The 18,193-nt window shown below is 26.4% G+C and overlaps 2 protein-coding genes across 2 annotated transcripts; both read right to left on the reverse strand.

The window, feature by feature from the left end:
• Positions 1-2,955: 2,955 nt before the first annotated feature.
• LOC137836530 (CASP-like protein 4D1) lies at positions 2,956-5,417 on the reverse strand. Its single transcript, XM_068645200.2, has 3 exons — positions 5,269-5,417; positions 4,244-4,379; positions 2,956-3,218 (listed from the first exon to the last, which is right to left on the reverse strand). The coding sequence occupies exons 1-3, from the start codon at positions 5,415-5,417 to the stop codon at positions 2,982-2,984; spliced, it is 522 nt and encodes a 173-aa protein (XP_068501301.1). The 3' UTR covers positions 2,956-2,981.
• Positions 5,418-9,618: 4,201 nt separating this feature from the next.
• LOC137838900 (CASP-like protein 4D1) lies at positions 9,619-10,799 on the reverse strand. Its single transcript, XM_068648108.2, has 3 exons — positions 10,610-10,799; positions 10,221-10,356; positions 9,619-10,110 (listed from the first exon to the last, which is right to left on the reverse strand). Exons 1-3 carry the CDS (start codon positions 10,756-10,758, stop codon positions 9,859-9,861), a joined length of 537 nt encoding a protein of 178 aa, XP_068504209.1. The 5' UTR covers positions 10,759-10,799; the 3' UTR covers positions 9,619-9,858.
• Positions 10,800-18,193: the final 7,394 nt, after the last annotated feature.

The raw sequence follows: 18,193 nt of genomic DNA on the forward strand, positions 1-18,193 counted from the left end.
ATATTATATAGGTTCTGTTATTAAAGATGTGCAATTTGTGGGTTTTTTTCATTATAGAAATGGATAATTTAAAAAAAAGTTATAAAAATAGGTAAATCGGTTTTAGATGACAATTTTGATAGAAAAAATCGTTATTTGATAGATGATTTTGTTTGGAATTTTTTTTAAGTAAAAGTTGTGCTTTAATTATTAATTTTTAACTTTTTTTTAAACTCATTAATGAAATCGTGTTTCAATTTTTTTGACAGAAGTTGTACTACAACTTGTAATTTCTTTTCAAAAATGTTGATGTCGTGCTTGTAAGAACAATTGCTATTTTTTATTTATAAAAGGATAATATGTGTTTTTTTATATTTTAACTAGAAATGGTGTCATTCAATATAAAGTTATTTTTTTACTGCTTTTTGTTCAAAGTTATGTTTTTTTTATGTGAATTGTACTTGTATTTTTTTGGGTTTTAACATAATGTATTTAGTTATTTGTAAATAAATGTAATTTAAATAAATATTCAATTAGCTTAAATAATTAATTAAATTGGTTATGTTGGATAATTTTTTATTGTAATTACTTTTTTAAAGTATGTATTTAATTTTAATGTAGTGAATAATGTAATTGTAATTAAAGAAATTGGTCGTGTAAATAGAATGCTAATGAAATTTTTTTGCATGATTAAATATATATAGAGTAAAATTATGGAATGTGAAATTGTGGAATGAGTTATTTATTATTGTCTATATGTACAATTTGCACGATTGAGACATTCGTTATGAGAATAACATTTTTTTGGATTATTTTAACCTGATTGATCCATTTCATTATCGAACATAATAATTATTGGTCTTCTTGATGAAGTTTGAATCCGTATATATTGACAAAAAATCTTCATTTTGAACGGGATGAAACTGAATTTCAAAGTCTTGTAGATGTTGTGTAAAATATAAACCGATCAATACATATTAGTAGTTACAAGTGACAAAGTACAACAAAATGCAGTTACACGAGGATAAGAGAGAAAAACTTAAAATACTCCACAATCACACTACCGTCATTTAATTTGTGCTTTGTAGTAAGACTTTTATACATTTAACAAAAAAACTAAAAATTGTACTTCCAAACACAACATCAAAGTTTAAAAAAAAAATTACAAGGTGTACTGTCAATCACGACTTTTGTAAAAAAATATATTAAAACTCATTTCAATAACTAACATAAAAAAAAAGTAAAAAATTACTAATCAAAGTACAACTTCTACCTTTGGAAAAAAACAAAAAAACAAACAAAAATCTTTCATCTAAATAACTATTTTTTTCTAACAAAATCGCCGCCTCAAAGTTGATTTACCTATTTTTATAATTATTTTAAAAAATTATCCATTTATGTAAAAGACACACAAATTGTAACTTATTTAGTAATAAAACCTATCATAGAGTCATCTACTCTGTTCTTAAATTTTTGATGAATATATATAGTTTATCTATAATTTTTTTATTAATATAAGGATTTTGATTTAGTCTTTCCACATTTTTATATTTTATTTTTTAGTAATATTTTTTTATACAATAATAATATGATTGTTATTACGAGTCAACACAAAAAAAAGTCAAATTTATAATGATAGGTAGATGAAAACTTTTATTTAAGAAAAACCTATCATAGAGTAGTGCACCGAAAAAAATTTAAAGTCTTCATTTTGTAACAGCAGAGAAAGATTTGTGTGTTAAAGTATGCCTAAGAATTGACTGGTGTTAAGTCAATAATTTTTATGAGGTTTTACCTCATGTATAGTTTATGAAAAAATATTGGAACACCATACAAATTTGTATGTTTTGATTTTGATTTATAATATATTCTACATATAAAAAATTATTAATTTTATTTTTTTATGTCATATCAACACATGATGAAGTCTTATAAAATTTAAATCTTAATACTATTAATATTTTTTACCATTTTCATTTTTAAACATTTTGTTTTACAACTAATCATAATAATAAATAATAATATTTAATTAATAAAATAATTTAAATATTATATTATTATAAATAAAATTTTGAAGTTTTATATAAAATAAGATTAATCCAAATATTATTATTCAAAATCTTAAATAAAGTTGAAACAAATATATTTTGTTTTAATCGTTCAAATTTGAAAAAAAAAGAGAGATGATTCAATGTAGTGTTAGCTCATAGTGTACTACAAGAAAAATAATCAAATTACAAATAAATTTATATATCAAAATAATTAATTATTATTGAATTAAATTAGAGATCATTTTAGATACTAAAAAAAATCATTGGTATTTAAAATAGTTTCTATTATTAATAAAAATTTATAAAGTGATTTTTAAATTGGTATCTAACTATTAGCTATCAAGTTTTTAACTACTAATATTTTAGATTCTAAATTAGTCTCTAATAGACTAAATGAAACTAATTTAAAATCTAAAATATTAGTAGCTAAAACCCTATTAACTAAAATCCTATTAGTTAATTTAGATATCAATTTACAAACTATTTTATAAATTTTTATTAATAATAGAAACTACTTTAGATATAAATAACTTTTTTATCTCTTAAATAATATATAATTTAATTAATATAGTAACTAATTATTTGTTGCCTTTAATTTTAGTTACTATTTAGTAAAAAATAATTGTATAATTTAGATGTGTAATTTTTTTTTAATTTTCATATTCGCAGGTAATTGAGCTTGAACACAATCTATCGGAATCGACAAACAAAAATCCATCAATAAAATTTATTGATAAATTTAATAATAATAATAATAATAGTAATTAAAATAATAATAATAATAATAACAAAATTAATAATAACTATGACAATAAAATATTAATAATAATGATAATATTAACATTAAAAATAAAATAAACAATATTAATAAATATAATACGTTAACATTAATAATATTAATACAATTTTTGTTAACATCAACCCAAAATTGATGAAGCTAACAGGTAGGATTTAGTAGGGGTTGGGTTGCTTTTTGGTTCGATGATTGGAGGAAAAGAATGAAAGGAAAGCCATGGAGAGGAAGGTCACCAGAAGAAAACCACAAGAAACGAACCCTCGAATCAAAAGCTTCCGGTATGTTGACTTCAGATCATCGGAACCTTTAATACGTTCGTCGATGAACTTCTTTAATTCCACAGACACTGCAAAACCAGCACCAATGGCTACTCCCACAACCAGACTAATTATCTGCAATTCAATTCATATCACTTTAAACTACTTTCACACATTCATAACTTCAAAAAAAAAAACACATATGTTATCAATTAAACAAATAAAATTAATTTATAATATATAAATAGATACGAATTTCAAATTATAAAGTAGAAATAATTTACCTTCTAAATATACTTAAATTTCAAAATATTGGATTATAAACAAATCATTAAATAGAAACTAATTTAAAAAAAATAAATAAATTAATGACTAAATTAGAGATTAAAAAAATAGTCTTTAAATTAATTTATATTATTGTTAAATGATTTCTAAATTGGTATCTAATTAGCTACCAAAATTTTTGTTATCAAATTAGAATTTAAATGATTAATAGTTAAAACCTTGGTAGCTAATTAGATAACAATTTAGAAACTATTTAACAATAATAGAAACCAACCAAATTTGTTTATGTTTTAGGTGGTTTGGTGTTTCGTTCGTGTCTCACATTGATCCGAAGTCTAACTTTGATCAATTCAAGCCGACTTTATTTTCAGAGTCAGTTATTATTGTATGGAACACAATTTGGGTTGGGGTGGTGAGTGAAATTTGGAGTCACAGGAATTCTATCATTTTCAAAATAGGAGTGGTTGATGTATCTGAAGTATTTGCTTTGGTGCAAGTAAAGGTTTGGTCTTGGATTTCTACAAAAATTCGATTTACTTCGTTTTCCTTTTCTGATTGGTGTTTGAAACCTGTGGAGTATATGAGGTTGGTCTCCTAAAGTTGTTTGTTAGGTGTAGAAAGAACAAGGTTTTTTTTAGTTAGTTTGGTGGATTCTGGTCGAAATAGGTATTTGTGTGTATTATGTATAAGGGTTGAACTATCCAGGAAGTGATTTACATTTATTTATTTTTTATTATAAATAAAAAAATATTAGTTCTTAATAGTCTTTAATTTAATCACTATAACAATTAATTTTGTTATTATTTTTATCTTTAAAATTGATTTTTATTTGATGATTTTTGTGTTTTAGTGTTAAAAAAAAAAAAAAAACATACCTTATCTCCATAGAAATCAAATTCCGGCAAGAATCCATTGTTTATCAACCTCTTTTGTCGTATTGCATAGTATATGGCAAATGGAAGCTGCACTATACAATATGCACACGCAATTGCTGCAATTGCTACCACAAGGCTGCACATTTTACATATCCAATCAGATACAATAACCTTTTTCTCATTTTACTAATTACTATTTTCTCTTTCTCAACCATAAATATTAAGCTTTTTTAACACCAAATTTACTACTTCCTCTTAATGATTTTAGGAATACGCATAATTTCTGTTTTATTAATGTTTAATCTATATAATGTAGAAAAATGTCGATATAAATTAAAAAAAAATCATTTATGGAGCAATACTTATTACTTACATAAAATTTGTGGTGTCAACATTTATATGGTAAATTGTTTTTTAACTATATTTAAAATTATGTGGAGATAATTTATAATTATTCATCATTATTGTAATGAGAAAAGGACAAGTGTCCAAAACTAAAGTAGACCAAATAATTAAGGAGTAGTTAAAAAAATGTCAAGAAAATTGACCAAATTTTAGGAGACAGTTATAATATATTTTTTATCCATAATAAATAAATTAAAATATTTAAAGAATGCTCTAAATTTTTTTATATAAAATAAAAAATAATATATATATATATATATATAACATAATCATATAAAGTATAAAAAAATCATAAACAATGATTACTACAAATTTAGGTATTTATACTAACACTAAGTTAGATGTTAGGTATTACTATGCAACTTGGCACTTGAACCAATACTAATTTAGATGTTAGGTATTACTATGCAATTTGACATTTCAACTAACACTTTAAGTAACAACAATTATTTACCATTATATAAAAAAATATTATTAAAAAAATATGAGAGATTAAACCAAAACTCATATATTAACAAACGATACACAATTAAACTATATTTATTCATAAAAAATTCTAAGAACAGACTAGATAGTAAGCTATTGTACCAATAAAAAGATTCAAATGTTTATTTTTTTACCTGTATGAATTGAAATCTTGATATTTCAACTCTGCACCATTTTCAAAAGTGTAGGTGTTAGTAACCAGCAAGGCCATAGTTGCAGCTGAAGTTGCAAGAGCAACTATCCTCAGCACAAGCATTGAGTTAGCCACACGTTTGGTCACCATTTTTACTTGAACCTTCAATTTCTCTCATCTTTCTTACGTTCTTCACTTCCCTTTTATACACAAAACAAATCAACATTATTATTCTCATTGTCTCTCCATCATCTCGTTCAATCCAATTACTGCCATTTACTTTAATCTAAAAAACCTTGTCTTTTGTGTTTGGATCAAATATTGCACATTTCTATGACACATGGCATTACAACGTTCAATCAATCACCATTTTCAATTTTTTTTTATTTTATTTTAGCCGATTAGTCTCTAATCATAAGAAAAATTATAGACATGTATTAATTCACTGTAAAAAGGTACATTTATTTACAACATAATTCGTAAATAATAACAGATGTTCTTAAGTACATGCCCATACAAATGTTCTTAAGTACATTATATTAATTTTCAGAGTAAATTCACATAAATTAACTTTCTAAACACTGTAAGAAAATTATTAAATAACAAGATTAAAAATAATTAATCATTATATTAACTAAATTACATATTAATTTAAAAATTTAAAAATTATTTGTATTTAAAGTGGTTTCTATTTTTAATCAAAATTTATAAAATAGTTTATAAATTTTTAAGTTTTAGTTACTAGTATTTTAAATTTTAAATTAAAATATAAAAAATTAATAAAGACTAATTTAAAATATAAAATAATAAATAACTAAAACTTTGATAGTTAAGAATTAGATATTAATTTAAAAAATATATTATAAATTTTTATTAATAGTAGAAAATACTTTAAAAACAAAAAACTTATTTAATTTATAAAATGGTCTCTAATTTAGTCAAATAGTAACTAATTATTTTGATCTGTAAAATTAATTTTTATTTAATAATATTTTTTATTGAAACTATATTTTTATTTCTTTTCATTTATACAAACTAAAGCTACATTCATAAATATTTTACTTGAATAAAACTTAAATATAAATAAAATCATTTGCTTTATATATCTATATAATCCAATTCAACATTTTAGACAAATTTTTAAGCATTATAACATATTCTTTTGGTTTGTTTGATCTCAAATTTAAGTTTCGATACTTCCTAAGTCCTATATTTTGGGAGCTGTGCTGGTCCAAAAAGCCCTTAAATTGCATTGGTCTATTATTCTAGGATTCTGCTAAAGATGTTGAAATTGACGACTTTGGTTTACAGATTAAATTATTTTCTGACTTTCACTAACAAACCAATTAAGAACAATTATCGAAGCTTAATTATGACCAAATGGACTCAGTCAACACAGTTTGGGAAATATTTTTGTCAAAAACTTTAAATTGTTTGTACATGCATATTAAATTTTGTTTATTTGTATACATAATTGTACTAATTGGTTTATTTTATATGATTTGTCTCTATTTCATATTATACTTTTCTGTTGCTTTTGTAAATAAGTGTTTTAAGAGCATAAATTATGTTTGTTTATATATGAACATTTGCACTTGGAAAATTAGTGATGGTTTGCGATTAGAGATAGAACAAATTAATCACAATTGAAAAATTGAACGTACTTGATTAATTTTCATTTGATATTATTATTGTTTTTTGATAGTTCTATTTAATTTCTTAAATTACCCAAGGAATTAAGGATTTAGGCTTCAATGGATAATTTTACTATCAAAAGAATTAGCAACAAACAACTCTTAATTAACCCAAACGATATTTATAATACTTGCTTCAACTAAAAGGGATAGAAACATATAAAAAAAAATACGAAATCGATTCTTTAATGTTTTTATACTAAATTAATTTGTACTTTATCATTGTAGTTAATTTGGATTTTTTTATTTTTTTATAATTAATTGTAATTATCCTGATTTTTAAATATCTCAAACTTAATCTTTATCAACAAACTGATATTCAACAATTTGGATCTTTATGAAAGATATTTTTATTACTACAAGTAAGCACACTTGCCACAAGTGAGCACACTTGCCACAAGTGAGCACACTTGCCACAAGTGAGCACACTTGCCAAATGTATAATAAGTATTGAGATATAATTGAATAATAGTGAAGATTGACTCTAAATCATGTACATCAAATTGCTTGTTGAAAAGCTTAATCAGGCAGTCTAGTTAGATAGTATGATGTGAAAGAGAATAATATTGTCTGCTAGGGATGGTCGAGTAGTGTTAGGACGAGTTACACCATTTAGTACGTGTTTGCAGTAATCCGCTAAACAAATTTTGCTTTGAAAGATGTTATGTCACTCCTTAGTATATGCTCTATATATAGAGGCTTTGTGGACTTACACAAAACACACTTATTGTGAGTAGACACTGTGTATAGATCATCTGGTATTAATAAAAATGTTTTCTTCAATCTTGTTCTTGTGTTTCTTGCTTTGATATTGTTAAGAACCCAACAATTGACATTGTCTATGGGAACAAGAAAAGAAAGTTAAGAAGTTAAAGAAATGACCACTAAGTTTGACATAAAAAAGATTTTAGGGGAGAACGACAATGGATTGTGGAGACTCAAGATAAAAGTCATCTTAATTCAACAAGGTTGTGCTAATACTCTGAAGGGAGAACCTATGCTAGTGTTTATGTCTCAAAAAGAGAATGTTGACATGATCAATAGAATCAGGAATGTCATAATTCTATGTCTTAGTGATAAGTCACTGAGAGAAGTCACAAAGGACGAGACTGCAACGTCGATGTGAGTGAAACTTGAGTCATTATATATAACTAGTTCTTTGACACACAAACTCTATTTGAAGCAACAACTGTATTCATTCAGAATGATTGAGTCAAGAACGATGGTGGAGTACTTAACAAATTTCAACAAGATTTTGGACGATTTGGAGAACACTAAGGTGAAACTATATGATAAGAATAAGGCTTTAATTATTCTTAACATCTTGGTATGAACATTTGAATACGTAGAATGTGTAAAGGGCATAAGTTGTGGAGGTTGAAGCCTGGAGAGGAGAATGATCAAACCTATACATATGTTTGAATATATTGACCCTATTGTCATCTATGCTTTGGCAGTAGTTGGGGAGATAGTCGATTCAAAGCCTAAAAGCTTCTTGAAGACTACAAAAGGTTTAGAAGGTCAACAATTACCATGGAGAAAGAGATTAAGTATCTAAGGAAGAACCACATGTAGATGCTTGTTGATCTACCAAGAAACCAGAAGGTAGTAGTATGCAAGTGAGTATTCAAGAAGAAGGAGGGAATACTAGGTGTAGAAAGTCAGAGGTTCAAGACTAAACAGGTGGCGAAAGATTTTACACAGGTGAAAAGGGTGGACTATAATAGATATTATCACATGTGGTAAAACATTATTCTATAAGGATTTTAATGTATATTGTTAACAAGTTTAATCTAGTGATGGACCAATTAGACGTGAAGACAACTTTTCTGCATGATATTTTAGATGAGACCATCTACATGCAACAACATAAGGGTTTTTTTTAAGAGAAGGAAAATGTTTGTCTCTTGAAGAAATCATTGTATGGCTTGAAACAAAGCCTAAGACAATAATACAAAAGATTAGATTACTCTAAATCATGGACAATAGACCATTTTCTAAAAAGCTTAGTTAGTCAGTTTGCTTAGATCATCAATCTAGTAGTGTTATAAGTTAAACTATATAATACATGTTTGTTGTAATTGTCTTAACATTTTTTGTTTTGAATTTTTTTTATTACTCTTTAGTATATGGTCTATGTTAGAAAAACACATTGTTTTGTGAGTAGACTTTGTGGAGTATCAAGTAGATGAACATCCAAATAGATAGAGAGAGTTCATGTACATTTATTATATGTTCGCTTGTATGATTACTTGTATAATGAACTTATCTCGACTTATTGGGTTAAGGTCCTTATGCATAACACAAGTGCTTAGAATGAGTTCCGTACTAGTTTTGGAAAACATATGTTTGCTATGTGATATTTTGTATCTATTGAAGTTGAAATTTCTAGACTAATCCGAATTTTAAATGGATTAGAGGGTTTGTTGAATTGGTTGATGTATTGGAATCAAAGATTATTTTGTTTATTGATCTTATTTCTTTATAGCCTACCCTTAATTGTTTGCTATGTGATTCTTCTATTGTCGGAATATGAGTAAAGGACATTAGAGTACTAAGGATGTGTCTATATGTATATTATCGCTTTTTGAAATATAGTGAATATGATTATTGAGAGTGTATGATTAGACTTCGTATATGTATATATTCGTATTTGAGATAGGAAGTAGTGTTTTGTTACATTTATGGGATTGTTACAAACAATTAATACATCTCCTCCATCAATAATATAATAAATAAAAGCCACTTTTATGAATGATTACTGAATAAAAATGGTCAATGATGTACAGAAACTTTATACTTGAAGACAAACAATCCTTTGAGGAAGACAGAAACATGAACTAGCCTTATTCAGGAGGTGATGAATTACTTCAATTGATGATGAAAAACTAACTCATTTAATTGAAAATGCCTTTGCTTCGATTTCTATTGATGGAGGAAATAACAGAAACAGTGATCATAGAAAGGCATGCAACAAGGAGAATAGCAGAAGCCACAATCCCACGAACAAAAAACTTGTCATATGTCTTCCTTGTAGGGTCACTCTTTGAGGTACCCACAGAGTCAAATATGTCATCAAAGAACTTTTTAAACTCCAAAGATACTCCAAAACCAACACCAACTCCTGTGGCCAGAAGCACACAAATTATCTGCAATTTCATGCAAAGTTACTTTCAGTTTCCACATCTACCTATACATGTGATAATTTTAATTAAATTGCTGAGGCTATAGAAAAAGAAGAAGATGAAAATGGTAGAACCTTGTCTCCAAAGAAGTCAAATTCAGGCAAGAATCCATCGCGAATCAACCTCTTCTGGTGTACTGCATAATATATGGCAAATGGTAGCTGCAATATACAATATGTACCACCAATTATTGCAACCACAGCTTCATACCTGCATTTTTCATGGCACCAATGTATGTGACATATAAGATGTTGTGCAGGCTTCAATAATTCAGGTTACTTTCACTCACAAATTATTAGAGTTTAGTTTCTATGCATTTTCTACCTATTTATACCAATTAGAAATTTCAATTATGTTGTTAAATATTATTATACATACTTGCATGTGCAAAAATATTATGCAGTAAACTTTTAATAAGTTAATGATTATGATTATCCACACTAGTTTGAATGGAGTTTCTTGCCTGTATGCATAGAAATCTTGAAATCTGAGCTTTGATCCATCATCAAACTTGACTTTGTTAGTAAATAGTAAGGCCACAGTTGCAGCTGAGGCTGCCAGAGTAACAATCCTCAGAAAAAGCATTGAGTTGGCCACTGCTTTGGTCACCATGCTTGCTTCAAATTAAGCTATTTTTCTTTGTTACAATCTTGTGTACCTACCAAGAAATCCCTTTTATATGCAAAACTAGAACCAAGACTCAGTTATTTTCTTTGTCTTTCTTTCGTTAGCTCCAATGGCATTTGTTTTATATAATCTGCAAAACCTCATTTGGATGAGTGTTGGAGCAAACAGCAATGCCAATACATTGTTCAATTAATCACAAAATTAAACACTATTTGATAATATATAGTAATGTTTGTTGAATAAAACATGTTTTTCCCAGTTTAGGATAAATGTGCCGCATTGGTGAATGAGATTTGGAGAGTTATTTGAATAACAGTAGTAAATGAGGTTTGAAAATATAGAAAAAGGATAATTTTTAAAAGGAAGTAGTGGATGTACTATAAGTTTTGCTTTGGTTCAATTAAAGGTTTGGTTATGAATTTAGGGTTTAGGCAGACTTGAGAGTAAATATAATGAGAAAGGTTATTGTTGAGTTTATGTAAAAGGTTGGATTACCCTTAAAACATTTTTTTTTTCATAAAAAAATATTTATTCTTTCAATCATAAAACAAAATTAAACACTATTTGATAATATATAGTAATGCAAAATAAGAGTAGTATGTTGTAATATTCCAACACTGGTTAACAATGCAAATAAAATCATTGATAGTATTTGGTTAAAAAAATTGAAGCAAACTTGTTTTCTAAATAACAGAGATTATACAAATTGATTTTAAAATCAGATGAAAATGACAAAGAAAATGGATACTGTTCTTTTCGGAAAAGCCGAGGGATTTTAAAGAAATAGTGAAAACATAAACATAAACATATTTGTGTTTGTCTGATTCCAAATTAATTTATAAGAAGTGATTTTTTCTGAGCTGTGGCAGTAATTTGGCTTTATCTCTCAGCTCTCTGCCAACATTTGAAAATCACAATGACTTAGGTTTCCACTATGTTCTTCACCATCACCGGCTTCACGCGGCAAGCAATTATTATAATTAAAAGTAAAAAAAAAAAAATTTAATTTTTTTTTCTATTTTTGTTTTGTTGTAGACTAATTTATTTGATTATAGTTATTGATATATTTTTTTAATAATAAAATGTAAGAATAATAATAAAATTGAATGAAATTTTAATATTTTAATCAAACAATATTTAATATATAATAAAACAAAGTAAATATAAATAGTGTAAGATTAATTTAATGAGGGGAAAGATAAATATCTCTGTAATTTCGTGAAATTTCAAGAATAATTAGATTAATATATTTAAAAGGTTTGCATAAAATATTTTGTCTTTTATGTTTGTCTTATATATTTGGTTTCCACTCCCCAAAAAAGTAGGTAGCTAGTGACTCATTTATTATGAAATAAAGTTTTTTCATTGAAAGGTACAAGTTGTATGAAAGGTTAAATTACAAGAACTCAGATTCACAAAGCCTTTGAAATCAATCACCCATAACATTCCTCTTCCAACAACCAACTATTTTTCTTAAAAATATAAGAAAGTTTTTCTTAAAAAATAACTTAAAAAAAAAATGATAGTAATTTTTTAATAACTTATTCTAGGATATATAGGATGTATGAATGAGGAGGTGTATTAATACCTAATTCGAATCCTACATTTTAAAATAAAACTTTACAAATAATAGTTTATAATAGCCAAAACCTTATAAATCGGAATTCATATGAACATTATAATTATATTTAAGAATGTAACATAAGTCTTATATAATATGGTAAAATTACATTTAGTTTAAAATAAAAGGTGAAAATAACCTTGAGAGATTTTTATTTTTATTTTTATTATTATTATTATTATTATTATTATTATTATTATTATTATTATTCAGTATCTAATTTAAAACTGTCAAACTTTTAAAAATCGAGCTGCATGTTCTGCAATTTTGTTTACTTGTTCTTTCGCAACTACAAATTCAATATTTTTTATTTTTATTTTGCTACCCTATTTTGGTTTGGGCAATTGATTTCTGCACCCAAAAGAATTTAGACCTGCACCCAAACATTAACGCAAAATGTCCTCTGTAGTTTTTCGGAATTCTTTTTTCAAAATATGTTTCTAGATTATTTTTTAAATTTTTTTAGAATGTATTTATTTATTTTGGAATTTTTTTCCAAAATAAGATTTTTGTTCTTCATTCATTTTCGAAACACAAAAATTTATTCTGAATTTTCTTTTTCAAAATGTATTTTTTATTTCCGAATTTCTAATTCTGAAATGAAGAATAATTTTAGAATTTCAAGATTGATTGGGTGCAAGTCTAAATTATTGGGTGTAGGAAGCAATTGCCTTTGGTTTCTTTGTACTTAAGTTGAAATCAGGCAAATTCTTTTTTCACCATATCAATTTCAACATGCACTCTATATTTTTAAAATTATCCTCTATTTTGAATTTAAAATTAGAAATTCAAAAATAAAATCTCATTCTAGAAAAGTAAATTCAAAATGCAAAATCTGAAAAAAATATTCGAGAAATATTTTTTTACCACATCCCTTTTATTAAAGGTAACTTTGTCATTTTGGAAGGGTATTTTCGTTATTTCAATGGAAAATCGGGGAACAAATTGTGATCCATTGAAAATGTCAGAAATGGGCTTTCAACTTTCTCATGTAGACTGGGTAGTAAATAAACTTGTAAAAAAGAGTGGATCCTAAGCTTAACGTCCTTGTTAATCACACTCCATTTTGCTTTGTGCACTCCCCCCCAATGTTTTTGTATGCTATTACAAAAAGATCCTTTTATAAGACTAATTTTTGAAATGTAGTTATGTTTTAATTACGGTACTAATTAAAAGGTGTTCTACTACATTATAACTATTTTTGTATTGTGTAAAACATTATATTATAAAAACTACCTAATTTCTGTGAGAATCTAGGAAAAAGTGTAAGTGTAAACATGAAGGGAGTACAAGGGTGTAAATAGCATCAGCTTAAGCTTAAATGAGCAAAGCCTTTAATATGTGAATTTTTCTTCCTGCACCTCCACAACTTCTCCCAACACCCACATAAGTCAGACGAAAATTTTGTCCTTAAAAAATACATTCCAAATTCTACAATTTGGAAATATATTTTTTCTATTGAATTGTAGAATCCTTTACATCTAGAAATTCCTTCCAAATTTTATAATCTATATTTTTTTTCTTTTAAAAAATACAATTTGGATTATAGAATAGGGAAGGTATTTTCGGATCAGAAATATCTATTTCTATAATCTAAAAATACCTTCCAGATTTTATAATTCATAATGTAATTTTTTAAAGAAACTCATTATGGATTATAGAATCCAAAAGATATTTACAATCCATAAATACCTTCTGAATCACCCATTCTAAAATGAAAAACATCAATATAACATAGAATAATTTAATATTTTAAAAAGTATGAAATGTCACAAGAATATATAGAGGTGTAGGAAAAAAAATCTTCTATTTTTAGCAACAAAAAAGCCCGAAGGGCCGCAAGTCAATGAAAACATGGGCCATAAAAAAACTTTGAATGAAGCAACCAAACCTAAATAAACCACTATGCAACTAATGAAATTGAAAATAGCAACAACACAATCACAACACAAGCCAAGAATGAGAAAGCATTTAATATTCAGAAAACCCCTTTGTAATATTTTTTTTTTCTAGGAACTTTCTTGGTCTTAATCCCATTATTAAGAGGCCATTCAAGGTAAATTCCAAGGAATAATATTATATTTAGAGATATAAACATTGGCAAGGTGTAGGAGAATTGACCCAATTTTGAAGATATAGATTAAAAAGAAAGTGTTCTACTTTTTGAAGTGTCAAAGTATGATTTTTGTGTTTGAAAAAGTATGTTGAGATTGCACACGTATTAAGTATTAAAATGACAAGTAGTTAGCTGAATAAATGGACTAATTGAATCTGAAATTAAAGTGGTTTTAGAAGAAAGGTGCATGGGTTAACCTAAATGCCTTTCTGCGCCTAATAATTTAGTGCTTTTCTAGAATATGCATTTGCCAATATATCACAACATTTGGTTGAATTAATTGATTTAGTTAGTTATATTACTTTCTATGTAAGCATTGGTTAATGAGATGACCCAATTCCAAGCATTGTGTCATCCACTTACTTCCATTTATATTAATAATTTTAACCAACATCAAACTCCATTTTTCCTTCTATATAAAGTATGCTTACAAACAAACTTAATAATAATGTTCTCCTAAATCTTAGCCTCACCCTCAAACCTAACAACACACTTCCCCTATCTTCATTTACATACCAAAATTAATAATGTAATTTATTATATAATTACTTAATAATAGTTATAATAATTTTTTAAATTTATTATATTTTTATTGATTAAAAGTGTAAAAATTTCTGTGTATACAAATTAATACCCTGACACAAGAGTAGTAGAGCAGAGTTTTGGAGAAACTTTTCTGATGATGTTGATTTTGAAACAAATGTTAAATCTTGTAGATTTGGTTGGAGAACGAACTTCTCTTTTGTTTTATATTATTTTATTTTAGAAAAATCTAAAAGATTCTAAATATATTATCCAAAAAATTTATTAATTATTTATATTTTCTGAAATAATACTTTAACTTCTATGGAAACACTTATGAGAAGTAAAGTTTTTTAGATGGAAAAATTGAAGTTAGTGGGGAGAGTTCAGTACAACAATACCTACCAAATGATAAAGGGGAAAGTATGCAATGAGAGAAATATTAGGAGCTAATAATTACCAATGGAAGGAATAAAGTCTAGAACCAGATTTGACTTGGATAAGAACAAGAGCATAATTTATTTATATTAAATAAATTATGTTTAATTTAGTTTGTATATACTTCTCAATTTGATCATCATATTTTAACATAGTACTAATACAGAAGTAAAACTTGTATAATTTTTTTTAAGGGCTGGAACAACCCAATTGTCCTCATTAATATATTTTTTCTTACGGGCAATTATAGTGATAGAATATAAATAAAAAAATGTTAATCTATTTTAAAAACTTTTATAATTAAATTTCTAATCTTACGGGCAATTATAGTGATAGAATATAAGAATAAAAATCTTGATACTCAGTGTATATTAATGCAAAACACACGTTAATTATATATGAAGAAGAATGTGTGCAGATGTTAATGTGCATGTGTTCAGGGGTAATAATATTATCATCTTTATTTTATTAAAAAGCCAGCAAAATTTTATACCTCTAATATATATATATATATATATATATATATATATATATATATATATAAAAGTTTCCTAAACCAATATTTTTTCAAACATTAAATAACTAATACCTACTATTTTTTTAAAACAAATATTGAGTACAAATATCATTATAAGAAAATTATTAAATAAAAATTAATTTTAAAAATAAAAATAATTATTTATTATATTAATTAAATTATATATTATTTTATAAACTAAAAAAATTATTAATATCTAAAATAATTTCTAAATTTCTAAGTTAATTTTAAAATTAATATCTAATTAGCTATACCAATTTTTTTACTACGGTAAAATTGGTAACTAAAATTTTAGTAGTTAAGTATTAATTTATAAATTTAAAAAATACTCTAAATATCAATAAATTTTTATTTTATGAAATATTATTTAATTTAATTAATATAATAATTAATTATTTTTTATTTAATAATTTTTTTATGAATATATGTGATGAGACTGAAAAATGGTTAAGTATTGATAGTTCAATACACAAATATATAATAGTAGCCAAAAGTGAGGCAACAAAGGAATGAAGAATGATGATGTATTTATCTCCAAAGATAGATGGGTCGATGAGAAGGGAGTGTGATCTTAATATGAATATTTGTATAGGAAAAACATGAATTAGTGCATAATTTGAAGATAGTTTTTTTTTTCTTTTGTAAAAGCATGGGACTTTTTTGATGTTTGGGATTTGATGCTTTGACTTTTGGACTAGCACAAGCAAACTGCTCTTTTTGGATTTAAAGATAGGTATCCCCCACTCACATGGTTTGTTTCATGACTTATCACTATTCAACTTGCAAGAGAAAAATTCTCATTCAGCCTTGTGGATCAAAAGAGATGCCTAAATTTAACAAGGGTCCCAACACCCAATTTTATTATTAGGGTTTGTTGGCTAAACCCTTTTTCTTCCTACATTACACAGCTTTACCATATCAACACTTCTAAAAATCATATTCACACTCACACACTCACACTCACACCACAACAAATTCATGGAACCTTTAGATCCTTCCTTGCAAAGCATATGTCAATTCATGGAAGCCTTTTGTGTTGTAAATAACACCTTCCTTATCTTTATTCTTTCCATTGTGTGTGACATGTTACCACTTATAACTTCTTTTTGGTTACTTTTTGTTTGTTTTACTTTCCCAAAATGCTTTCATACCCTAGAACACACAAAACCTCCATGCAAAACCTCTTTCTCTCTTTCTCTCTCTCTCCTTGGTGCACCCATGGGTGATCATAGCCCCATACTTTTAGGGCTTTTGTCTTTCATGTGAGATGATCCAGCCACCATCATCATGCTTGAAGGTGATGGAGAGGCACATGGAAACTAAAAGGTCATCTTCCCACAAAAGAGTACACATTACAACCAAAAAGAAAAAGAGAAAAAGGGATCAAAAGAAAAAGATTGATAATAAAATATATAAAACCCTAATATATGTTTTCTCTTAAACAAACAAAACAAAAGTAAGTAAAAAAAAAAAAAAAAAAAACAACCCACGCTCCCATGTCCTACTAGATAATGCTCCTCCTCAACACTCTCATTCATGATCTCATTGATTTCTCCTCGTTGGGAAGAATAAAGGAATCAAACACTACCCTGTCCCTGAGTTGGGTGTATGGGTATGTGTTATAGAGACACTTAGATAGTGAAAGGGAGAGAAAAAAACAAGATAAAGAACACTGTGTAGATCGATTAATGTAAGGGCATAAAAGAATCACGTAGACCAAAACCAAACCATGGTACGAAAAATCCAAGTAGAAGCTAACTTTTTTAACACAACTGACAAATTAATATTTCCAAGGAATTCACTGGAATGTGTCACTTTCTATTTGACATATGTATCTATAACTCCATTAGAGAGGGGAGGGAAGAAAAGAAAAGTGATCATCATCATCATCTCTATCACCATATCTAATTGCAATTTGCATGTTACAAAACCCCTTTTCTGTGTGAGTAGTTATTTTCATGATGGTATTCTTAAACACTGGCCCTCATTATTGTTGTTGTTGTTGTAGCATTTTTTATAATTTGCTCCAATGGTTTTGCTCTGATGAAAAGTTGAATCATGTGCTCATCACAGCTGCATCGTCCCACCATTATTCCTCAATAGTAAATACCCTTCCACCAATTTAAAGGAAGACAAGAATATTACCCAAGTTCCAATTTCGAATACTTTTGCATTCTTATTTTCT

This window comes from Phaseolus vulgaris, chromosome 4 (assembly GCF_051622355.1).
Source record: "Phaseolus vulgaris cultivar YP4 chromosome 4, ASM5162235v1, whole genome shotgun sequence".
Taxonomy (NCBI): domain Eukaryota; kingdom Viridiplantae; phylum Streptophyta; class Magnoliopsida; order Fabales; family Fabaceae; genus Phaseolus; species Phaseolus vulgaris.

What these genes read in the sequence shown, in the direction of transcription:
- LOC137838900 (XM_068648108.2), bottom strand. Translation starts at nt 10,758, where the DNA reads ATGGTGACCAAAGCAGTGGCCAACTCAATGCTTTTTCTGAGGATTGTT. An exon ending in CAAGATTTCTATGCATACAG is followed by an intron (nt 10,357 to 10,609) that starts GCAAGAAACTCC and finishes TGAAAAATGCAG; the next exon opens with GTATGAAGCTGTGGTTGCAA. An exon ending in TTGACTTCTTTGGAGACAAG is followed by an intron (nt 10,111 to 10,220) that starts GTTCTACCATTT and finishes ATGAAATTGCAG; the next exon opens with ATAATTTGTGTGCTTCTGGC.
- LOC137836530 (XM_068645200.2), bottom strand. Translation starts at nt 5,417, where the DNA reads ATGGTGACCAAACGTGTGGCTAACTCAATGCTTGTGCTGAGGATAGTT. An exon ending in CAAGATTTCAATTCATACAG is followed by an intron (nt 4,380 to 5,268) that starts GTAAAAAAATAA and finishes TAAAATGTGCAG; the next exon opens with CCTTGTGGTAGCAATTGCAG. An exon ending in TTGATTTCTATGGAGATAAG is followed by an intron (nt 3,219 to 4,243) that starts GTATGTTTTTTT and finishes ATTGAATTGCAG; the next exon opens with ATAATTAGTCTGGTTGTGGG.